The sequence below is a fragment of the Glycine soja genome, chromosome 12 (assembly GCF_004193775.1).
Source record: "Glycine soja cultivar W05 chromosome 12, ASM419377v2, whole genome shotgun sequence".
Taxonomy (NCBI): domain Eukaryota; kingdom Viridiplantae; phylum Streptophyta; class Magnoliopsida; order Fabales; family Fabaceae; genus Glycine; species Glycine soja.
Genome location: NC_041013.1, coordinates 10699662 through 10725684, shown reverse-complemented (window position 1 = coordinate 10725684; position 26023 = coordinate 10699662). Strand labels below are relative to the sequence as shown.

General features: G+C 33.2%; 2 protein-coding genes across 2 annotated transcripts; both read left to right on the top strand.

Annotated features, from left to right (window-relative positions):
- The first annotated feature begins 3656 nt into the window (after positions 1-3656).
- Positions 3657-5668, top strand: LOC114378703. The gene is made up of 2 exons (XM_028337342.1): positions 3657-4322; positions 4721-5668. The coding sequence occupies exons 1-2, from the start codon at positions 3657-3659 to the stop codon at positions 5666-5668; spliced, it is 1614 nt and encodes a 537-aa protein (XP_028193143.1).
- A 12733-nt stretch (positions 5669-18401) lies between these two features.
- Positions 18402-23846, top strand: LOC114378515 (protein ACCELERATED CELL DEATH 6-like). The gene is made up of 3 exons (XM_028337113.1): positions 18402-19291; positions 22160-22692; positions 23080-23846. Exons 1-3 carry the CDS (start codon positions 18514-18516, stop codon positions 23740-23742), a joined length of 1974 nt encoding a protein of 657 aa, XP_028192914.1. The 5' UTR covers positions 18402-18513; the 3' UTR covers positions 23743-23846.
- The last annotated feature ends 2177 nt before the right edge of the window (positions 23847-26023 follow it).

Sequence of the window (26023 nt, the reverse complement as noted above, 5' to 3'; positions counted from 1 at the left end):
AAAAGCTAATTTTGTATCCAACGTATGCTTGTTTCGAGTTGGTCTGTGTAGCTTCATTTCACCTGTATCTACAATGGAATCATTGTTGAGCTTCAAACTCTCTTTTTCTTCTTTTTTCATTGTCATGGGTTGCTTAAAGTGCTCCCTATATTTCTCCATGTTGGGTAATGAATGAAGAATCTTTTGACTATACATTCCACCTATATATTGGTCAGAACTATTTTCTTTTTGCTTCATTGTGTTGTTGTTCACACTGTGAGTCACTGCTGGACCTTCAGAAGCATATCTTCTAGATACAAAAGGCTTCTCCATGTATGGTTCTTCTGCAATAATCTGACCTTCATTGATGTCTAAGCTTTATTTTTCCGCTTCATCTTGAAGGTTCTACACCCATTTCTTACTTTTGAGGTTGCTCTCGTATTGTCGGGAAAAAAATTTAAACATATATTTATTAGACTCATCCAAACCCATAGAGACTCTCTTCAATTTTGAAACAAGACTCTCTTAGCAATCCCCTAGTTGACATTTTCAAGGTTGCCATAGCACAATACTCTAGAACTTGTCACTTCACACTATTAATAGTCAAACCAAAAACAACATAAATATCAATATATACTTAACAAATAAGAAATCATGCTGTTGGCATATGCAGAAAACATAAATATCAATATATACTTAACAAATAAGAAACAGCGCTGCTGGCATATGCTGAATATTGCACCAAATAAATAATATTGAACTGTGACAAATGTGAGGCACGAGAGTGGCAAATATAAACATACAAACTAACAAAATTATCATAAAATAAAAAAAATGAAATTGGGTACTACACTTGTATCTGTATAAATCTAATATTGATAAATACAAGTAAAAGTATGAATGACAGTGAAATTATAAAGGTCATTTCAGACGAAGATAATGTAAGCATCAAAATGAGGCTTAAAAAATTTGGAAATCAAGTTAGTAAATCATTTTAAAGAACTAAAATTTTATTTGAAGAAAACCCCACAGAACAAAAGCCAAAAACCAGTTATAAAGTATACAAACCTTAAACATATAATAGGCTTATAGGTAGATAGGAGCATTTAGCAGGGAAAGGTAAATACCTGAAAAGACACATCCTTATTGTCCAAAACACAACATTTCTACATTAAAACCCATGCATACTTTTGAAAGTGATAAAATAATACAACTATTTTTGCCACAACTATACATTAATAATAGAATTGAATATAGAATGAGAAATTCAAAAAACAATAACATGTGCCACAAATGTGTAATATTCAATCAAATAAAATTGTAAGCAAAATAAATGTATTCATTTTCTCAAGCCATGAACGAAGTCAACTAATTTACTGCATGTCAGCACTGCTCGTCCAGCCTTACTTGTGCACATAATGTTGTGTAGGATAGAGTCATAGAGAGGGTGGATTAATTTTCCCAAGGAGGGCATACATAAAATAGTTCTTCTTGGTATTAGTTTAACAACAAAAAGGAAATAAAAATAAAAGTTGTACCACGGCAAAACACCAAAAAGGGTGCCACCTCATATGCTTCTAGCGAGAAAGCCTCAGAGACAAATCAACATAATAAGAAGTAGAATCTCCATAGGCTACAGCAGTGATAAAAGAAGCTCACCCTCATCTTACGTACTTGCATCCAATAGATCAATAGACATTATTTGTTTTTCCTTTTACACTTTAGGCTAAAATAGTTTATGGTCTTTATGTTATTTGTAGTAGAGGTTCGGTTGCCTAACTTTAAAAAGCTCTACATTAGTCAAGTGTCTTTATTAGACTAAGTTGATTTTCTTTCAATTTGTCACACTCATTTGATCACAACTCACTATGAGAAATTAAGAGAGATGTCATGTCAAATGAGAGGAGTAAATTGACAGAATAATCAATTTTGTCTAAGAAATACATTTTAAGGAATCAAAATGAAATTTTCAAAATTTAGGTAACCAAAGTGATACTGAAAACTCAAAGTTGGACAAAATGTATATTGGCCTACAATTTACTACTGATTTTGTCTGAGCAATTTCATCTGCCAATTTTGTACCACTTGTGTAGGTGAAGATTAAAGATACAAGAGGACAATTGACTTTGTTGGTTGATCGAATATAATAAAAGTCATACCATTTGAAGCTGCCATTACCGCAGTGATCTTTACTGTTAAAAGCATTTATCTAGGTATGTTACTTAATCCGACTTCTATTTAGATTGTAAGTATGTTGTTCATATATTACTATTACAGTCCATTAAAAATATGTGCATTTTGAGTGAACCCTAGTTTCCCGTTTGAGATTCTATACCATGATTAATACGGATAGTTTGGATTAGTCGTGGTATGGAGTCTTAAATTGTTTGTTCGGACAGTTTGGGAACTCTCTTTTTTACTTCATTCATATATAATAGGTTAAGACTGTTGTGTTATATTTGATATAATATTGGTTTCTTGCGGATTGCGTTGTTCTCCGGGTGCATACTTGATTGTGGTCAATTTATGTGACCACTTTCATTTTGTGCACTTGGAGACCAATGCGAAATGCTGCCGAAATTTCATCAAATTTACCATAACATACTTAACTTGTACATATGAATGAAGCAAAAAAGGTTGTTCCTGAATGGGATAGGACCTCACCTTCATATAGCAAAAGTGAGAATATCATGTATACGCCATAACAGACCCGCTCTTGTAGAACATAAAACATGAATAGAAGTTGGATTCAAGCACCACACATAAGTGACGAGTATGAAAAGGGGGTTGAAGATTTCTTGCTGTTTGCGCAACAACATGCATCAGTGTTGGGTGGAAAATATTTCTGCCCATGTGTAAATAATGTCAATGGAAGGCATCGGTCAATAGTTGTCATTAGATCACATCAAATTTGTGATGGGTTCAGTCGGAGTTATACAAATTGGATATGGCACGGTCAATTGCCAGAGATCTCAAGACCCATCGACAATGAGGCAGTACATGTACAAACCAGAGATCAAATGAAAGACATGATTCGTGATCTTGGGCAAGAGGGTTTTTTGCAAGCTCATGCACCCTATTATGAAGATTTGGAAACAGATTCCAAGTTGTCGTTGTACTTGGGGTGCACAACCTTCACTCGATTACCTGCAGTGCTAGCTTTGGTCAACTTGAAGGCTAGATTTGGGTGGAATGACAAAAGTTTGACTAAGTTTGTTGTCTTATTGAAGAATATGCTTTCTAACAATAACAAGTTGCCCAAGAGTCACTACGAGGCTAAGAAGATATTATGTCCTGTGGGTATGGAGTACTAGAAAATTTATGCTTGCCATAATGATTGTGTGTTGTACAGAAAAAAGTTTGCCGAATTGGGGAATTGCCCAACATGTGGAGTATCACGATACAAACTGAATGATGAGGAATACACTGATGATGTAGCCATAAACAACCTTCGTCCAACAAAGGTTTGTCGGTACCTTCCAATTATACCAACATTTAAGCGATTGTTTGCTACTACACACGATGCTTTTAACCTTAAATGGCATGCGGTTGGCAGAATACATGATGGGTTACTCCGACATCCCACTGATTCTCCGCAGTGGAAGACAATTGATCACTTGTATCTTGAATTTGGAGCGGAACCAAGAAACCTATGACTTGGTCTTGCTTCAGACAACATGAATCCATTTGGTAACTTGACCATTACTCACAATTCATGGCATGTGTTGCTAATGATTTACAACCTTCCTCCTTTGTTATGCATGAAGCACAAATACATTATGTTGTCTATGATGATAGTGGGTCCAAGACAGCCAGGAAACAATATTGATGTCTACCTGACTCCGTTGATTGAAGACTTGCACAAGTTGTGGGTGGATGGGGTTGATGTGTATGATGAGAATGATGGTCAGATGTTTAGTTTACATGGGATGATATTTTTCATCGTTAATGACTTTCCATCTTATGGAAATTTGAGCAAATATAGTGTGAAAGGACACCATGCATGTCCAATTTGTGAGCAAAACATAAGTTTCATCCAACTTAAACATGGGAAGAAGAGAATATATACAAGGCACCGGAGATTTCTGAAACATTATCACCCCTATCGGCGATTGAAGAAACCATTTAATGGAACCGATGAGTGTGAAGGTTCCCCAAAACTGTTAGCTGGACATGAAGTGTATGATCAGGTGAAAGACATCGTAACTGTTTTTGGTAAGACATATAGGAAGGATCATGCTGACAAGAACATTTGGAAAAAAAAGTCAGTATTCTTTGATCTTCCTTATTGGACCAACCTACATGTTCAACATTGTCTCGACGTAATGCATGTGAAGAAGAATGTTTGTGATAGTTTAATAGGCACCCTTCTTAACATGAAAGGCAAGACAAAAGATGGTCTTAAATGTCATCAAGATTTGGTGGAGATGGGTATACGACAGTAGTTGCATCCACAGCCTAAAGGTCGCTGAACGTATTTGCCCCCAGCATGTTACACAATTTCAACCAAGGAGAAAAAACATTTTCGTAATTGTTTGAAAAATGTAAAGGTACCACAAGGATACTCTTCGAATATCAAGAGCCTTATCGCAGTTAATGATTTGATGTTGGTTGGCTTGAAATCTCATGATTGTCACATGTTAATGCAACAACTACTGCCAGTGGCCGTTCGTGGTATCTTGCTTGAGAAAGTTATGGTTGCCTTAACCCGCTTGTGTTTTTTCTTTAATGTTATTTGTAGCAAGGTTTCGACCCAAAACAATTGGATGATTTGGAGAATCAGGCAGCCATTATCTTGTGTGAATTAGAGATGCATTGTCCCCCATCATTTTTTGACATCATGATTCACCTAATTGTTCATCTTGTATGGGAGATTCGGTTGTGTGGGCCGGTGTTTTTATGTTGGATGTATCCTGTTGAACGTTACATGAAAGTGTTGAAAGGATATACAAAAAATCGATATCGACCAGAGGCTAGTATTGTCGAAAGATACCTTGTTGAGGAAGCTATTGAGTTTTGTTCAAAATATATACACACTGCTACACTAGTGGGTGTTCCTCAAATTCATCATGACAAAACCATTCAAGGTTGGGGCACACGAGGATTCAATGTTGTAACCATGGATCACCAACAGTTGTCACAAGCTCATCTATACGTATTACACAACACAACAGAGGTCATCCCATACGTACATGCTGACAAACAACATGTTACCCGTATTAACCCAAAAATGAACATGATGAGGTTGTTGCACGAGCACAATAGAAGTTTCATCCACTGGTTTCGACGAACAAACTTTGCTGATCCCAATGCTACCAACACATTAAGATTGCTAGCTATCAGGGCAAATTTGAATGTGCCAACTTGGAAGGGATATGACATCAATGATTATTCTTTCTACACAAAGAAAAGTAGTGTTCAAAACAGTGGAGTGACTAATGATGTTCAATCGGATCACTTTTCTAGTGCTGCAGATAAGAATCCCATTAAAGCATGCATGGCTTACTATGGAGTCATTCAAGATATTTGGGAGCTTGATTACGGTGAATTTAGAGTACCTCTCTTCAAATGTCAGTGGGTAAATGGAAATACCGACGTGCATCAAGACAAAATGGGATTTACTTTAGTAGACCTTCACAAGGTAGGTTACAAGGACAACCCATTTATCATGGCAGTGCAAGCGCGGTAGGTGTTTTATGTAGAAGATCCTGCGACTGTAGATGGTCAGTTTTTTGCAAGGGAGAACATTTTCTACCAATCACCCTATTGATGGGTCAACATTTGATGTCATTGATATGCTGGCTTTCTCCAAAGACATGTCTGTGATTGATGAGGAACAACAACAAGACAATGTATATGCAAATCGTACTGATCATGAAGAGGGTTTATGGGAGAACATTCATATGTAACTGTGTAAGCACAAATAACCAGATACCTATTCCATGTCTCATACTTGTAATGCATCCATTTTTAATCAAATTAATTTGTCTGTTGTTCCATATTACATAACTGTTTATGTCAAAAAATAATTTATTTTATATGCGCGGGCTCATGGCAACACCCACACCGTCACGGCCACTTTCAGATAATCCTCCAGAGGAAACATCTAAGAAGACTAGACAATCCACTAGGCTCAGAAGGCTGACTACTAGAAGCTTAGATCAACCACGACCAGTTGTTAACGTCAACCCTGCCACTGGAAGAGGATCCAGGCCCCACAAAGAAAAATTTCACAGTTATCTGGGGATTGTCGCACAGAAAAAAAATTCTTATTGTACACTCCAACAGGAATGATGTGCAGGATGATCTGAAGAAGCTAATCTGGGAAGATATTTTGGTAAGCGGTTTTAATTTTACATATGTTTATGATTGTGTTTATAAATGAGTTTATTATGAATCATTGACTTACTCTGACATTCCTACTTTCATGTCAAGCGCAAATTTGACATCCCTGAAGGTGAAAATGCCAAACAAAGGTCATGTCAACAGTTGCAACTAGATGGAGGCAATTTAAGTTTTCATTGACTTCTAAATTTGTGTATGCTAACAATGAGGGTCAAGAAATTAGTGATCCTACAGTCAAGTATGGTATTGATCCAGCTACTTGGGCGGAATTTGCAAAAAGCCGCCAAACCCCAAATTGGCAGGTTTGTCAAATTTCCTTGTATTTCTAAATTAATTAAGGCAGTATAGTTGTTTGCATGTAATATATGAAAATTGTTGGTTGTCTCTGTAAGGGAATACGTAAGAAGGCACAGGAGATTCAGAAATACAACGATTTCCCCCACTTACTGTCTCGTGGGGGGTATGAACTGCTAGACAAAAAGCTTATGGAAGAGAAAAGGAAGCGGTAGGAACAACTAGCAGAGTTCACTGAAAATCCATCATTAAGCATCGACCCCTTATCCCCTGTGTCAAGACAAGAGAAGTGGAAGATGACCCGTACAAACCATTATGGGCAAATGACCTCTGCGGCAGCAAAGGAAGTAGCAGACAAAATTGTGAGTTACTTTAATGTTTGTTTACAATGTTTGTGAAATACTTGTGTTTTCCCAATAGCCACTGTTATGTAATTAATGAAATAAATTGTCGTTGCATGCAGGATTCTTTAGAGCAACAGGCTACACAAGGAAGCTTTGTTCCACATGGTCGTGAAGACATTCTAAACACACCTATTGGTAGACCTAAGCATCTAGGACATGTTCGTGTTGCAAGGACAGGTGTTACAATTAGCCAATACTTAAGACAAACATCACGTGGGTCGAGCACTTCGTCTCCATCAATCACCCAAGCACAATTGGTTGACATCATCGGTGGGCTAAAGGATGAGGTGCAAAGAGAGGTTGAAGAAGAGCACAAGCAAATGCAGGAGGCATGGAGGAGGGAACTTGAAGCGGAACACAAATGAAATTTGGAGATAATGAAGCAAGAGCCACAAGCGTCAATTAAGATTGAGTTATCTCATATTGCATCACATCAATCAGCCCCCCTAGAGCCGGCACAGATACAGGTATTAGGTGCCCGAGTGAGCACAAAGGGTAATTGCGCTGAACCAGAGACAAAAGGAGTACCTAAAGGCCCTTCTAAAGAAGTTGTGGACCTAATGGGCTTGTACGTAGTGGAGGATTAGAGTACTATGCTTGTGGCATTGGGAAAAGTGTATGACAATGCATCCTCCATACACAATGTGCCTTATGAAGATGACGTGCTTAGGGTTAGTGTGGTCACAGTTTACAAAGGTGATGCTCAGGTTCCTTATCCAACATCAGAGGTTCAGTTTGTCAGCCAGGCTGTAGGGACATTCGTCGGATGACCCACAAATCTTGTGAAAGTGGTATCGCATGAGGTTAATTCATTTCCTTTTTCTCCCATTTTTTGTTTTGTCATATTGAATTACATGTAGAGTAAGGTATTTATAGTTAACCTTGTAGGATTCCCATAAGTGTTTGCCAAACTCGGTTGGACCTGCTGATATGGGCATTGCAAAGGCTGTAGTTGATCAACTTGGACAATTGGTGAAGAACTTATTTGACGTTTACCAAAAGCCAGTTGAGTTATCGTGGGACGAGGCGAAGTTTGGGTTACCAAATTCAAAAAATGGGTTTTTCGTCACACATGCAGATGTTACTGAAATCATTTTAGGTGACAAATGTTTAAACATAGCTATACTACAATTGTGGATGATGTAAGCAAATTACATATATATCCTTATGTAAATCGTTATTAATTGTAATTACAACATTTGCTATCCTGGATATGCTTTATCTTGTTTCAAAAAGGTTTATGAATGATCGGAGTACAAGCATAGGCTTTGCCCCAGTTTATGGTTTCCTGGAGCCGCAGTCTATACACAACGCAAAGGACCAGCGTGAAGAATGTGAACAATACATAGAAACGTGGGTCAAGGAATCACATCGAGAAGTGTACATAGGACCTTACTTGAACCAATAAGTAAATTCATGTCGTTGTTGTCAACAAATTTCCATTATAAATTCGTTTATGTCATTTGCTTCACTTCAGGGCACATTGGCAACTTCTTGTGTTGTGTCCACGAGAGAATATCGTAGTTTGATTTTGTTCAGTACGGAAAAAGCCTGATGTTGACATCAAGGCTGCAATTAATAGGTAATTATGTAGGTTAACAAATGTTTTGGTTTACTAGTTTTTTTGTAGCAACAAAGTGTTGTATATGTTATAAACGTTTATGTTATTTTTGAAATTAGTGCAATGAAGAAAATATCCACTACTTTGTAGCAACAAAGTGTTTTATATGTTATAAACGTATATGATCTAAACGTTTATGATATTTTGCTGAACCAAAGGTATGTTACTCCCTTAAGCAAAGCGAAATTTAAAATTTGGGATACCATGTCTAACAAAATATCAGCCACCTTAATTGGGTATTTTCATATTTCGTGTAGAGTCATGTTCAACCCGGATCGTATGAGTGTGGATACTATGTCATGCATTGGATGTGGTGCATAGTCAGCGGAGGATTGAAGAACAAATGGAATAAGGTAAGCATACTATCAGTATAAATAATTAGTTAGTTGGCATGAAATGCTACCTCAATGGTTGATGTACAAAATTTATTTAACATTTAACATTTTTGTAGTTTTTTTCTGATGGAACACCATTAGACGAGGAGACAATGACGACACTACGGAAGAAATGGGCAGCCTATTTTCTACAACTTCAAAAGATGGATGTACCTAAAATTTAGATGAGATAGGAACATTGTTGTTTGGAACTTAATATTTGCATTGTTTATTTTTCATGAATAATTATAGTCATGACATTTAATTTAGTATTATTATATAAGTGTTTGTTAATATTTTGTTTACCTTAGTCATTGTGCTATGCTTTTGGGTTGTGATTTCTACTTATCAATATAGGATTAGTGTTTTTTTTGTGGCACACTGATTTAGTGCAGGTAAGCGGTATCCGCATTATGGTACTCCATTTCACACATTGTGTAATTAAGAACAACAAAAATAAGGTACATATACTGGGATGCTTTGGGCCGACAATTCATCAGGCTTTTTATTCCTTTGTCATTGGTATGATTTTGTTTTATTTTAATTTTTCTTAAGTATTGTTACAACATGATAAGCACTGAGGTGACATTGCATGTGGTTAGAGTTATAAGTAGAAGGCAACAATGTGCATGCTCAACAAACAAATCAGCTTGTATTGGATGCTTGGTTTGCATTGCCAAAGGATGGATTATGGCCCCAGAAATATATTAATTTGCCAACTCCTTCAGCTTTAGTTGCCAATATCATATCTGTGTGTTCCTACTTTTTTTTCCAATTTGTAGTCATATTTAGCATTATAAAAATGTGTTAAAAAGAGTCATATAATGTACTGCAATGTTAGAAGGATACTTTGATATCACATCCGGCCAATTATGGATATTCTTTGCATCAAACAAAGGCAACGATTATTGGTTTAGTTGAGGGTAGTCGAGTGAAGAATATGTAGGTACTCACTAGGGTAGTGTGTCATTGGTCCTTATTTTTTGTTAATTACGGGGTCTATGTGTCATTGCTCCTTATTTTTGGTTTTAGCTGTTGTTTCAGTAATTGGTATTACGTACTACAATCAGATAGCAGGTTTTCTATTAGAGTTCCAGTCACCTTATTTTGGAGACATGTATCCTCTTGGGATGAAACAATAGGTACTTAGTTTTCTTTTGTTTATTTGTGTATAATATATTGTTTTATTATGTATGATATATTCTTATATATATATATATTAGCTTTCAAAATTAACATATTTTTCAGGTTGAGCTCTTGTTAAAGAAGGCTTAGTTAAGTTGGTTCATCTAAATATGGAGGAAATAAGATTCAATGTCACTGCTTTGGGCTTTCAAAATAAGTTGTTTCATCTAAACATGGTATTGCTGAAATAAGGTTTGCACCAATGTTGGGCTTCTATGTCAACCAGAGATTTATTGAGAATGTCTCATTCTAGGTTTCTCCCTCCTCTCACGTTGTATTTGGTGTCTCGTATCAATCTTTCATCAACTGGTTAAAAACAATAAGTGTTGCTTCATTTTAGTATATATATATTTGCAAATGGCTATGTCGTATTTTTGTTATGTTGCAGTTGAAGAAAAGAATTCCTTGGATGGTATATACAACAGGCAAAGAAGTGAATTTGGAACACTTTATAAAATCTCCTACAAATATAGTTGTTCTTGAAGGTGAGTGCTTGGATGCTGGTGGTGATGGAGGGGAATTGGAGTCTTTTCTGGTACCTTAATTGCTTGCAGCTGTTTGCATAGTGATGTTTGTATAGTTTTATTCACTAATGATATGATGATTTGTTGCAGTTGTCCATGACAGACCTATAACAACATTTTATTTTATTGGACACATCTGATGCTGTTGCAGTTCTTGATTTTTTGAAGGGCACCAAACTTGCCACAACTCAAAATGATGCTAATAGAGGAACCTCAGCTCGTAAAATCCTAATTTTGATATACGACGAACAATGCTTACATGGAAGAAGATCTACCTCTTTTCAGTAATGAGGTTAGGATAGGAGACCAGTAATATGACTATTTACTTATTCTAAATGACAAATTTGAAACTTATATTATATCTACATGAATTAACAACATGAATTTGATGATGGTCATGTCAACCCTGATGAAGCTATATATCTTGCTCGGACTACTTTGGAAGATCTTTGCCACTCTCACCTGGTAGGAGTGTTATTGTCTTTGACTTTTTTGGGTATACAAGTAGTTATTTATCATTTCGAAAGATCTGTTGAAAAGGTTCTATCAATCCCCCTACTCCAATTCATAATTTATTTTACTAAACCCTGAGAGAAATTTAAGTCCGATAAAGCACAATAGTATATATATTATCCCATTGTTTCCATACAATAGTTTTGAAGGAACACTACAATCCATAGTTGTAGACCTATATGAGAAATTTCGTAGTATCTGTTTTCCTTGCCCTAGTATATCTTCTACTAAAATGGTTACCATTTTCCGCATATAGAATGCTCTCTTAGCAAGCATTTCTGAAACTGAGAAGCAAACTGAAGTGGTTGCTACGGTTTCAACATGGAAACAAACAGTTGAGAACAACTTGGAAGAACAGGTGACTTTATCTTTTGGGTGTCTTTCGTCTCATTTTTAATTTAAATTGAATGGACTTTTTTGGCCTGATTGGAATCACATCCACCATTTGATATCAAACACTATAGTGAGAGAATTCTTGACAAGTTCTCCCTGCTTTCCCTTGAAGCAAGTAGTAGTGGTGTCCTATCCTTTTCTCATTTGGTGAAGGGTCAAGAAAAGCATGATGTGGCCCGAAGTTTTTCTTCCCTTCTTCAACTGGTAATTCCTTTGTTAGCAATATCCAGTGCACTTCTTCAACCTTTACTTCATTATCATGTTTGACATTGAAGAGTCCAATTAATTGGATTATCCATGAATCATAATTACAATCTATGATGTAAGTATCATGTGCATTTAAATGTATTTGGCTACATTTCATGGCATGTTGACAAGTTGATATCACATCTTACCTCACTCTAGTGGTTTCAATGATGAACCCTTGTGTAGGTTCCATTCATTAGAGGAATTTGATGAGGGCAAAAGGAGGTGCAGTAAGCGGTTAGACAACCACAACATGCAGGGGAATGAGGCAACATGAATCTAATGGCCATGGATCTCAGGGTTCATGAGGCCCCTCCATTATTTCCATTTCAAACAATGTGCAGTCATTTCGAAAGGTTTGCTTCCTCAGCTCCCGTAATTCATTCTGCTTGTTATGCATCTGTTGAAGTTAATTAGTCAAATATATTCAGCTTCGATCTTCTTCGATCTCTTTTGAGAGGGTCTGCTTGTAATTCATTATGTTACAACATATTTCGGTCTCTTTGGAATTACATGAGTTTCATTAATATGTTTTCATAATGTACTTTGGTGCAAACCAGAAAATATTCTTGGAATCTTTATTGATTGCATGAAAATTAATTAATTTGATATTGTCATGTACGTGTTTATTTCAAGGAAAACGTATTAACATATAAAAGTGCAAAAAAAAATATTGGAATTACAAAAAGAACAAAAAAACATACATTTTACGTCGGTTTTGTGGTAACCGTCATAGAATGCTATGTATTCTAAGACGGTCACGTGTCAATGACCGTCTTAGAATGTATAACATTCTATGATGGTCACTTGTCTACGACAACCGTCGTAGAATACTATGCATTCTAAGACGGTCATTGACACGTGACCATAGTAGAATGCTTAACATTCTACGTCAGTCACGCTAAAAGGGTCGACGTAATATTGCAAAGCAAGTTAAGACAATCCTTGTCAGACACCATCGTAGTATCCTACTCCTTCTAAGACGGTCCAGGTGACCGTCGTAGAATAGCGAACAATATTTTACGACACATGCTATGACGACGATCCTAAACCAATGTCGTACGCATTAAATAATCGATGTTGAATGCAAGTTTTCTAGTAGTGAAGCTTGATCAAGGACCGTCACGGAGCATATGTAGAATGTTCTCCTCTACCGTACCACAATTGCAACAAGAAGCATCCACTAAAAAAATGACTTTTTACGATGGTTAATAAGTACATTTAACAACGGTTATCAACCGTCATAGTTTAAAATATCGTTAAAACGACATTAATTTTTATGACGGTTATTATAATAACCATCTTTGAATGTACAAATTTTCAAAGACGGTTATTAGCTAATAACTGTCTTTGTATACTGTGTCAGCATTTACATTCAAAGACGGTTATTTGGTAATAACCGTCTTTGAATGTGAAAACCAAAAACCTTTTAAAGACGCTTATTTAGTCTTTGAATGTCAAACGAAGAAACCTTTCAAAGACGGTTATTGTGAAATAATCGTCTTTGAATGCAAACGAAGAAATTTTTCAAAGACAATTATTCAAAATAACCATCTTTAAATGTCAAAAATATAACTTTCAAAGACGGTTATTTCATAATAACCGTCTTTGAATGTCAAAGTGAAAACCTTTCAAAGATGGTTATTTCGTAATAACCATCTTAGAAAGAACATCAAATGTGACATTATCAGACATTAAAATTGATATCCAAGTACTAAAATTGATATCCAACTTAGTACGTACTAAAATTATTAGTCAATAGTAAGTATAATATAATATGTCCACTTTCGCAATGCATGGCGGAGGAATTAACGTAACAAATAACACTAAGTGAAACTTCCAAGCTATGACAACTTTATATATAAGCCACCCCATAGTCTAATACATGATGTAAGATTATCTTTCACATTATAGTTATTCTATTAATTTCCTAGGGAAAAATATGACAATATAATTGCCCAAAATTGACAAAATTTCATCCCAGTCACAACATGCAAAATTATATTTATTTTATACAAGTAGTATATGACTCAAACAGCAGAATTCTGAAGCATACAGGCACTGGCAGTCAAAATCAAATCAAGAAAATGTAATGAAAGAAAAGTAATAGAAGTCGGGAACACTCTACAGTAACCTTACTTTAGCATATCAAAGCCTGTCTAACGTGATGTGTCATGGTCCAACAGGTCATGAAAACTAGGGGTGTCAAAATGATCAAATCAAGTAGTGAATCAAACAGTCAAACAGGCACATAAAGCACAAACACTAAACAACAATAGCATATTATTATTTTAAAATTCAAGTAGTAAATCAAGTAGAGAATTCAGGCAGACAAAGGGATAACATAATCAAAGTTATATTATTATTTTAAAATTTAATGATAATTTAAAAATTAATATTTTTAAAAAATTGCTAATAAAATAAAGATATGTCAGCTAACATAATAACAAGAAATAACAAAAAACACGGTAAAACAACAAATAAAAAAGTGATAAAAAATTCATAATTTTAAAATTTAAAATTTCGTAAAATACAAATACTTAAAAAAAGATAAGAATGAAATTAAAAATTTTAAAATGATATATTTTTTTTATTACTATTTGATTATATAGATACATAGAAAAGAAGAATATATAATAATAGTAGTAGGAATTATTGATGGAAATTAATTAAAAAATGAATTATTAATTAATAGTAATATAAAATATTTTATTTAAAATATACTAATAATTCATAAGTCCAAACTTATAGTGGCGTAAGGCCATTTAGAATGTGACCGCCACCAATTATATTATCTCTTTATAATAAACTGAAAAGGTTGAATATATGTTAGGGAAAAATTCTACTTGGACTCCTTCGGGGCTTGCATGTCACATGCTCTAAGGCCCACGAAAATTTCTAAATTGTTACTCTGCGCAATGGCTCGATGACCAGTTGTTGCCACTATTGATCCATGAGGTTCTCTCCTCACTTGATCAGCAGTCACGTCTCCCCTTTCTGGCACTTGATCATGAGTTCCTTCAATGTGAGTGGAACCAACTATAATCACTCAAATTCCTGCTTTTTTTTATTTATTTAATGGCATGATTATGTCTATGAACTATGAAAAAAGCAATTATTTTGAATATATTAAATAACATTGTCATGAGGATATCTTAGCCTCTATTTTTATAATATCTTCTCTAATAAAACTACTCTTATTATTTATTATAAAAAAAAGAGGTATGATCTCTTATGGGTTTTCAATGAAGCTGTTTCCAGCAGGATCATCAAGAATAAATGTGAAGCTACCTTAGCTGTCTCTGGACAACTTTCTAGAAGGTGAAAAGCATAACATTAAAAATTATTAAAAGATAAACTAATATATCAAATAACAATATAAAGCAGAATATAAAGTGAAACAAATAATCCTTTGTGTTCCTTTTAAATGGGGTCTAGAAGAATTCATGAAAGCCAACCTTTTTATACTTGGTAGAAAAGGAACCAACATCATAACTCAACCCAAAACCAAGCTATATAAGCAAAAATGTCCAAGTAAGGCTAGCTCTCCTTGTATGATCCTAAGAATACTACAGAATTTAGTCATCTGAACAGAAATTTACACCTCCAAATTGGGGGTATTGCGAGAAGATGCAGATGATAGAACCAACATTTCAAACAAGGAAAAATAAAAGGCATTCGAGACTGCTACCACCCAACTAAAAATAAACAAATTAACCAACCAAATTCCTCAAAAGAGAAAAGACGTTTGCTCAAAGAGATTCAAAATCATACACCAACTAGAATACTTGAACAAATGTATACATAGCTATGCACAGATCATAAATATGAAGGATTCATATGAAACACAGATAGTTGAATAGAGAATGTATTCTTCTCAATGCATATGGAATTTTCATAACTTTACAGTCAACCAACCCTGACAAATTAACATACCACTCGATCCTCCCAAAACAAAGAGAACCAGTCCCAACAATGGACAGGTCAAGCTAAAATTGATAATTTTCACTGCACACATGAGCAAGTAGACGTAAAATCCCTTATGCACAAATAATAATGAAAATTCAGACACACTATATACAAGTTCCTCAAAGCAGACATTGTCACTTCCACATAATTGATAAACCACCATGAATACATATTTCGCAAATTCGAATTCCACCATTCATAAACAGACAATTAAATAATAAATAAGCACTTATGTTAGCAGATACTACACAACAAGATCATAGGTCAAGCAACCAATTCGATTTCTTCCCAAACCAGAAAACCAAAAGAAGACGCAAAAAGACATTTCAATCGAATCACAATTCAAAACAAGGCATATTAAAAAACAACATTTATATTATTTAAAAATAAAGCTTTAAATTTTACATCTACACCCTCAAAAGCAACAAAAAGGAAAATAAAACCCTAATTTAAAAATTCAAATTGAATCGGGGTCAACAGAAAACCCTAATTGAAACACAGGAAAATACTGAATAGGAAAAAGAAATCATTAAAAAGCATTAGTAACAATACCTTTGCACCATGATGATCAATAATAAATCCAACAAGATCCGCACATTCAATTCGAGTTTGGTTATTCTTTGAGCGCAAACCCTTTAATATATAAGGGAAACATTTACACGCAAAGTATATGGCAACAAATTATTTTGTCAGCTCCCGCATTTTTTCTCGTACTTTCTCAATGTTATGCCCTAACTGCAACATTAAAATAAGAAATGAATTGTGACTTCCTCATCTGTAACACCCAAGGAAGTACACTAGTCAAACCTAGAACCTATGTAAACCAAAAATTTGCTGAAATCACCTATACCATCAGAAAGATTCATTGGAATAACAACATCCCCAAGTACCCCAAATATTAAAGTTATTAATACAAACCTTCTCTACTAAGCATGGAAGAAACACTGCCCCTTCAAATTTGGTCAAAGAGTACCCCTCGTCCTTCAAAGTGTCAAGCAGTTTAGGAAGAAATTCCAGCACCTAAGAAAAGATAAGACTCTATCAGCATACATCTCCATGACAAGGAAGGAAAGGAAAAGAAGAAAACTGAAATCACAACAAAAACAAAAATAAATTGAATCGGGTTATAGAAGAACAAGCTAAAGGAAGTCAACCTCGAGTTGTAGAAGAACAACCTCGGGTTTAGAACAGTGAATAGCCTAGGGGCTTGCTTCAAATGCGAAATGAGCGACAAGGTTAGGGTTCAGAATAGTGAACTCAAATGCGAAAGCAGCTTAGGGTGTTCTGAACTAAAATTTTATTCTTTATTTTTTCTTTTTTTTATTTTGATTTATGACGGATTTTTAATATAAACCGACGTAAATTTTATTACACAAAATATTCTAAGGCGATTTTCAATAACCACCTTAAAATGTGCGTCATGAATTCTAATTTTCAGCACAATAATTACAAAATTGTCACCGTACCACTTTTTAAAGCGGTTCTCTTATAATCATCGTAGAAACGATGTCGTAAAAAAGCTTTTTTGTAATAGTGATCAAAACAATAGAATGTGCTTGACATGTCTTTAAGTAATCCTTACAATGATACCACAAAAAAATAATCCTTACAATGTTTTTAGAAGAAAAAAAAAATGGATGAAAATAAAGAAGAAAAATAAAATAGATAAAAATATATGAGAACTAAAATAAGATCTAAAATGTTTGATTTAAAAGAAATAAAAAAAAATGGTAGCTAGACCATCCATGCATTATTACAACCATAATTGATTACGGTTTTTTTTAACTGAAAACTGATTATAAGTCCTAATAATTGATTTTTTTTTTTACAGAAGAACATCTCCATTCCTTCTTACTTTCACAATTACTATTTATTTCCTACCAAATTGAAGTAGTCGTTAATGTGACAATGAACGTGGGGTGGCAAAGAAATTGAATAGTGGGCAAGTCAACGAGAAAAAGTAAATATATATTAAATCAACCAATAGATTAATACTCCATACATGGATCATAAAGTTTACCTTTTAATAAACTCCTTGGCATTTTGGCTTGGCCTCGCTGTCACTTCACAACCGAAGAGTTTGTCGTCCTTCAAACGAACATTGTCGACTATTCATATCTCACGTTCTTCTATATTGAGATTAATTCAGGATTAAAGCAACAGTGCGTTACAACTCATGAGTAAAATGATTTAAAATAAAAAAAATTGACTTCACGTCAACCGTGAATTATACATGCACCTAATAATGCTGCCAGCCACTGTACTACCACACATCACCATCCTCGGATTATGATAGATGCGCATTAATTATTTAATTTATTACTTTAACCGTATTATTATAATTATCATATAAAAAATTATCTTAAAATAATTATTATTTTAATTGTTTAATACAATTAATTTTTTATAATATTAATAATAAATAATAAAATTTTAAATAAATTAATGATAATATAAAATTATTTTTTATTCATGTAAAATAACCTGATAATTATCTTAAGACGGACGGAGTAGTAATAAAATAATAGACGTATCATTATATCCTAAATTTATATACAGGTATTGAGGTTTCATAACCATATCTGTTGCCATAATTATTACATTACAACCTTCATCTTTCTTGGTTTAGTTCATTTGATTAAGGTGTTAATCATTCAGCTCAAATCATGGATCTTGATCATTTGAAAATTCCTATCGACGATGATCCAAGCTGGAAAGAGAGATGCAACAAGAGGATGGAGGAACTGAAGAACACACAATTCTCAAGTCAAGATGCAGCTTCACAACAGGAACTGCTGCATAAGGAACTTGTGGGAGAGAAAATTGTTCTAATTCCTGAGTTGTATAAAGCTGTTGAGGAAGGAAATGTGAACAAGTTTCTTGATGTGTTGGAGCAAGAATGTAAACAAAGGAAATTGAATTTGTCTGTTATCTTTGAACAAGTCACTGAGACAGGAGATTCATTGCTTCATGTGGCAGCAGATAAGGGGAAAGAAAAGATTGTAGAGTTGATTTGTTGTCACTTTCCTGAGCTTCTTATTAGGAGAAATGTAAGAGGTGGCACTCCACTTCATGTTGCTGTGAGGTCCAAGAACTCTACTATGGTCAACCTCATTCTCTCCCAATATGCATCAATGAAGTCAACACATGATGTGATGAAAGACAAAGAGATAACAAGAGAGAAAGATGAACTTGGGGATACTCCTTTGCATGAGGCTGTCAATAATGGAGATCTAAGTGTGCTTCAAGTCATTTTACATAGAGATAAGGATATGGTCCATGAATTGAACAAGTCTAGGCGTTCACCACTGTTTTTGGCAGCTGCGAGTGGCAATGTGGCAATCGTGAATCTTCTATTGGATATTCCATTCTCTGCAGATCAGAAGCTTCCACTGTGCTTTGGAAACTCTCCCCTCCATGCAGCTATACTGAAACGGAATCCTGGTATTCCTTCTAATTCACACCAAATTACTAGCTTGATTTTTTTCCCCGCACATTAATGACTATATATATATTTATGGTATTTTAGTTTAACTAAGAACTTAGTTTATAACTTATAGAACTGGATTTATGGTATTATTATCTGATTTCGGAGACAAGTTTGATTTGTTCATATTTTCTAGAATCTTGATTTATCTTATTTCTTCAAGAAAAAAAAAATGTTAGTTGATGAATAGATCTGGTGTCGGCTATGGTTGGACTTGGTGACTTCAATCCAAAACCGTGAAGAAGAAAGCGAAATTTAATGAAGATCGTTAGATGTACATCTAAAGGCTCTCATTATTTTAATTATTTTTTTTAACTTGACTGTTTTTATAACATTGGATACATCCAATGGTTATTCTTTCAACTGGGAGAGAGAGGGTGAAGATTGAAGAGATACTAACGGGAGAGAATCGAAAAGAGAAAGGCCATTGCTATATCCATTCTCCGTTTTGCTAAACACTCTCCATTCTTTTTTTCTAAAATTAAATTACTTAAATAACCTATCTTCTTCGAGCATTCTTCTCTCTGTGGCCTACTTTCGTTTTCAGCCCAACAATACACTTCCTTTTTTCATAGTAACAACACACTTTGTTCTCTTTCACTACAGTTCCTCCTCTCCTTCACTCTCTTCATCCCTTTGATCTCTTGTTTTGGCCTCCCTTTGTTCCCCCCTTGCTTAGTCTTGCTTTAGCATTAGGATTTCTTCATCCTCTAAACTTCGAGTTGTTGCAGCAGTGGGCCTCTTAGAATTGTGTAGATTGAAGAATCAATATATCAATTACATTTTGTTCACTTCAATTGCTTTATTATTGTACAATTTTTTCTTCTTAAAATGACATTTTTAATGGTCCTAATATTCTGCTTGAATTTTTTAGATGTTTTTCTTAATATTTCAGAAATTAATTTTATAAGACAAATTTATTTTTTAACATTCTGAAAAGTATTTTTCAGAACAAAAAATAGCATTCCAAAAAGTACTTGCTGCATGTTAAAAAAGTGAAAGTTTACTTAGTAAAAATGGTGCATGGATAAAGCAAAAGCCCAAGAGAAATATAGACTCATTTCAATGTGTTTTTTTGGGGCTTGTTTCTCATAATTAAGATATGGCTTAAACACATTGAAGTCCCATTGTTAGCAAGTTAACCCAGGAACTTTTCTTTGAAATAATTTGTTACTTTTAGTTAATTTTACTAACCTTTTAATTTTTAATATTTTTTGTCCGTATTTTTATTTTTAAATTTGTTTACTATATGGCCCAACTTTGTAACTTGCATGGAAAGGGAGCTAACACATGGGTAAATAATTTCATGAACCCATTTGTTTAATAGGGCCTTTGACATATGTTATGGGAATTTGTAATTGACTAGATGTAAATAGGTTGGGTTGACTGATATGTTTATGTTATGCTCCGCAAATCATTTTAGTTGGTTTTTAGATTTTATTAGTAATTTTTATTATTTTTTGAAATGTAATTTTTTTAAAACATTAATTTCTTAGTTTTTTATTTTATTTCTTTATATTTTAAAATATTAATTACATTTTTTTATTAATATTTTTAAATAAACCATGATTTTATTATTTATTTATTTTCACTGTTACTCTCACTAACATAATAACATAATTTTATTCATTTCTTCTACACATTTTTTTATGTTGAACTATTTGTTTTAATCATTATACTACTTATAATATTTAGTTTGTTATTTCAATATTATACTTTACAAAATTGACAGTAATAAATGTAAGATTTATTATTTTTTTGAATAATTTTATATTATATGATTTATTTTAACTATTATGTTAACTAACATAATAAAAACATAATGTTTATTTTTTTTACTTCAGTTTAATGTCTACTTAAGTGTATCTCTTTTTTAGTTTACTTTAAACTTAATTAAAAATATTTTAATGTATAATATAAGATTATAGTAGAATACATAATATGAATAAAATGTAATGATTGAAACTAAAACTGTAATCCTAATAACTTGTCTATAAATAAAAAATTACAAAAATCTAAATTAATTAAATAACTAAAATTATAACACCTATAAATATATTTATATCTAAAATAAAATTAAAATTCATATAAAAATATCATACAATTATGTTTATTTATGTCATTTTATATTTTTCTGTTACTTTAACAAATAATTTTATCAAACACATGTGATTTAATAAATTACCTAAAAAAAAAATTAGCTAACAATTTTAGCTTTTAGCTATAAGTTAGTTTTTCAACATTTAAATTTCCAAGTTCAAACTAGCTTTTAGCACATTTTATCAAACATAACTAACTCTAACCCTATTTATAAAGGGCGTGAAAATTATAAAAAAGAAAAATTACACTCAATATCCTTTTATATTTTCTTAAATAATATTCACATCTCTTTTGGTTTTTAAACAATCACTCACCATCCTTACGTATTTAATATAGTGACAATACCCATTTTTTTGGCTATTCATGAGAGGTGAACATTTTTTCAAACAGTAAATTACACAAATCATCCTTAAAGTTTCGTGAGATTACACCAATTCTTCCAATTTTTTTAACATTTATTTCCTATAGACAAACACATTCAAACAATTAAGGGGATAAGTGTAATGTGTAAGATGTCACTTATATTTTCGAACCATTATGAGAGTTTATGTAATTTTTCAAACAATTTGTGTAGGAGAAGTGTAATGTATAAGGTGTTAGTGTAATTTGTGTAGGATTATACAAAATTGATTTAATATTTAATTTTTAAATGATTAAAAATATATTTAATATTCTTTAGCCTGTCCTTAGCAAAATCCTAATTACTTTATTTTGTTCGATTGTAGAACTAATAAAAACCATATTAAAGAAACGACCAGAGCTACTTTATTTAAGAGCTGAAGATGGAAGTACTTCTCTTCATTATGCAGCTTACATTGGTTATGTTGAAGGATTTCGTACTCTATTGAAAAATTCATTCAGCTTGGAAGGGAATAAGAAGGGACATCTTCCTATTCACCTTGCTTGCAAAAGGGGTCATCTTGAGGTGGTTAAAGAATTCCTTCAAAACGAATGGCCTATTAATCCTCGTGTTCTTAATAAAAAAGGCCAGAATATTCTTCACGTTGCTGCGAAGAATGGAAGAAGTAATGTAGTACAATATCTATTGAAAAATCCGAAGATCGATCAATTTACTATAAATCAGAAAGATAATGATGGAAACACACCACTGCATTTGGCTTCAATAAACTTATTTCCTAAAGTTATGTACTTTATTACGCGAGAAAATAGAACAAATGTGAATCTCTCGAATAGCAGCGGTTTAACAGCCAGAGATATCGTTTGTTTGGAACTGAAAAATCAAATGACGATTCGCAAGGTATGATCAATAAATAATACTATCTTTAGAAGTGCTTAAGACTTTATATTGGCTTCATGCAGTAAAGCAATATGTTTCCGTGAATGAAAAAAAAAAGATAAAATAAAGTTATATAAATGACATGAAGCGAAATAATATTAAATTCTATCATTTCAGATATGTATATTAATTGCTCTTTTGGTTTCATCATAAATATATTAAAATAATAGAACTATAATATCTTTTTGTTTCATTCTAATTTCACTTTATTTTGCTACACATTGTTTCATTTGATTTTAGTATTAGATATCCAATCACAACTTGAAATTCTATTTCTTAACGATGCATAACTTCTATGTTAACTTATGTTTATTCTTTTTTTTTTTAACTTTTCTAATTTCTATGCAGTTTCTAGCAAATCGAGTATTAAAAGAAGCTGGTGTTCCCGTGAAGGTAAATAATATGTTGCGTTCTCAACACCAGCAAGTGTCCAAAACAAATTCAAGTTTAAAAGATCTCATCAACACATTTTTAGTTGTGGCCACATTGATGGTCACTGTGACATTTGCAGCGGCTTTCACTGTGCCAGGAGGTGTATACAGTTCCGATGACACAAACCCTAAAAATAGAGGGATGGCAGTTTTAGCTCATAAACGATTCTTTTGGGTATTCACCACCTTCAACATGACAGCTATGTATAGCTCTGTACTTGCATGTGGACTTATGTTGATGGCATTGATTTTTGATCATAAATTGGCAACACGAACAACTATCCTTGCAATGAGTTGTTTGATTCTTGCCTTTGTAACGGTGCCGGTGGCGTTTATGGCGGCTGTGCGTCTAGTTGTGGCCAACAACTCTGCACTTTCCCTTCTTATAACTGTCATTGGAGCCACATACACTTTTCTCATCGTGAGTCTACTTTTTGGATTTTTTCCGGTTGGAAATCGCCTTTTTCTATTTCGTCAAGTTGGTAGACTCGTTCTTCGGATTTTAATTGCATTAATAGATTATGATGATAAACCCGTAGATTCATCTTCTCAGAAAGTGAACAAGGACAAGAATGAATAATTGGAGGAGCATTTATAGTGTTTATTATATTGCTTTTCCTACGACAATATATGAGAATGGAGGTGACAATTAAAATTTCATATATATTTGTTGTTGTTGAGTAATTTTACTTCATTATAATTGGTTGTGTTATAATACTTGAAATGTGCAAGTTTATGATTCTATTTGCATGCTTTTCATAAGAAAAACAACAGAAAAGACAAAATAAGAATTAAAACCTTAGGAAAATTAATTGATGCAAATTAGTAGAATTTGAGTTTTGCACCTAAATCTTTGTAAATAATGAATTTTAAGAAGTTTTGTTAATTTTTGCAAAAAATAGCAACAAATTGTTTCCATTTTGGAATCAAGGATTTCTAATCATGTTTTGAATTTTAATCATGTGATGGTAGAACCAATTGAAGCTCTATTGCACTCTCCTTCTCAACCAAGAATACCTTCTTGATCCACTCTAATTCTTCTCTAAATTTTTCTCTTCGTTACTTCTCGTTTAATGAAAAGCCTTTCTTTTTAAAGGGATTACAAAGATAGAAAAGACTTGACTTGCAAAATCCCTTAATGATTTAATTTGATAAGATAAAAAAATTTAGAGTTTGATTAAATCATTATTTCAAGAATGTTTTTATTCAAGGAATGAAAGGATAAAAAATAATTATTTTTGTAAACCCTGATTATCCAAATTGATAGATTAAAAGATTTAAACTAATTTGGATTACAACAATTCCTTAATCTCATTCATATAACTTAAGTCTTTTCATGGAAGACTAAAATCTTTCATAAGGAACTTAGTCTTTCAGACTTAAAGATTCGGGTTTTTGCAAACTTTTAATGCATTTTTCTAAAAAGAATCAAGTTTCTTTGAGAGACTCAAGTCTGTCAATGGAATTCTCAAGTCCTTCATGCATTTTAGTCCATAAATGAGATTTTTAAATTTGAGTCTTTTACTTAAAAAATAATCATGTACCTACATATAAAGGTAACAAGATAATTTTCTCCTTGTTTAATTGGTTTGCTCTCCAAATATCTCTTTTCATGTATTTAGCTTCTAAGTTGTCTAGAGGGTGTGTATCTACAAAACACTCTTTATGTTCAACTCAGATTTTGACGCTAAGCAATAAATGAGTATAATAAATAAAAACGAACAATATTTTTACTTCCAGAATCTCACATCTATTTATACATATCTTAATGATTTTAGATTCATGGACCCTTGTATGTGCTTATTATTTTAGGTAATCTAACCTTAATATTTGTTGGGATGATTAATATACATATAACATTGATTATATTATACTTAATAGTTTATTGTTGATATAAGTTAAATGTATGAAGTATTTGATCATATGGTATCTCATTATTCGGCCAGCTGAATAGTCGAAGTGTTGTTGTAGTGCTTTGACACCCTGTGGCCTTTATGCACTTCTATAGGTTGTTCACAAGAAATACTAGGATCCTAAGGTATCCGACTATTCGGCTAGTCAAATAGTTGAGACCTTAGCGTTCTCCTCAAGATCCGAATTTGGTTTTTAAGAACCTAGTATGTAAGTATACAACTATTGGGCCACCTAGATGACCAAAAAACCTTCATATTAACTTATCGTTGAAGCAAAACAATTGTTTGGATATTCAGTTATCCAGTATGCCGAATACCCTCTTGATATAAATTCACTTAGTGATTTTTTTTAGAAAACAATTTTTAGCATTTTACTCCTAGATAGATCATTTAAGTTGGACTTTATTGAACTCTAAAGTGATTACATATATTTACCGAAGTCTTGACTCTTGGTCTTCAATTCTTGCCTTAGTGTTCAATAAGCTTATATCTTTTTTGGGTTTGTTTCTTATCTTCATGAAGTGCTTCATTCAAGAGCTTTGTTAGCATTAACAACTTCTTTTGTCAAATCATTGGCTTTATCAACATCAAAACTTCATAGTATAAGGTATAAGCTTTCAAGAAGGTCATAATTTACATTTGCATCTTTTTGTTGTTTACAATTACATTTCCCCCCTTTTTCTTCATAAAGACAAAACAATATGACAGTTGTCAATTGCAGCGATCACTACTAAAAAAATTATTTTTTATGACACACACTTTAAGACAGTTATGCGAAACCGTCTTAAAATGTCATGTGATAACAATTATGTAAATACTTGATTATTCAACGAAAACGATTTTATAAAAACCGTCTTAGAAGTGAATATGTGGTTGCGATTTCCAACTTTAAAGTCCTTTTTCCTTTCACTCTCACAAGACCCGTACCTGCCCACACTCACAAACCCT

Coding starts and splice junctions, on each gene's coding strand:
- LOC114378515 (XM_028337113.1), top strand. CDS start 18,514: ATGGATCTTGATCATTTGAAAATTCCTATCGACGATGATCCAAGCTGG. Junction 19,292..22,159: donor TATACTGAAACGGAATCCTG/GTATTCCTTCTA, acceptor GTTCGATTGTAG/AACTAATAAAAACCATATTA. Junction 22,693..23,079: donor ATCAAATGACGATTCGCAAG/GTATGATCAATA, acceptor ATTTCTATGCAG/TTTCTAGCAAATCGAGTATT.
- LOC114378703 (XM_028337342.1), top strand. CDS start 3,657: ATGAATCCATTTGGTAACTTGACCATTACTCACAATTCATGGCATGTG. Junction 4,323..4,720: donor TAATGCATGTGAAGAAGAAT/GTTTGTGATAGT, acceptor TGTTATTTGTAG/CAAGGTTTCGACCCAAAACA.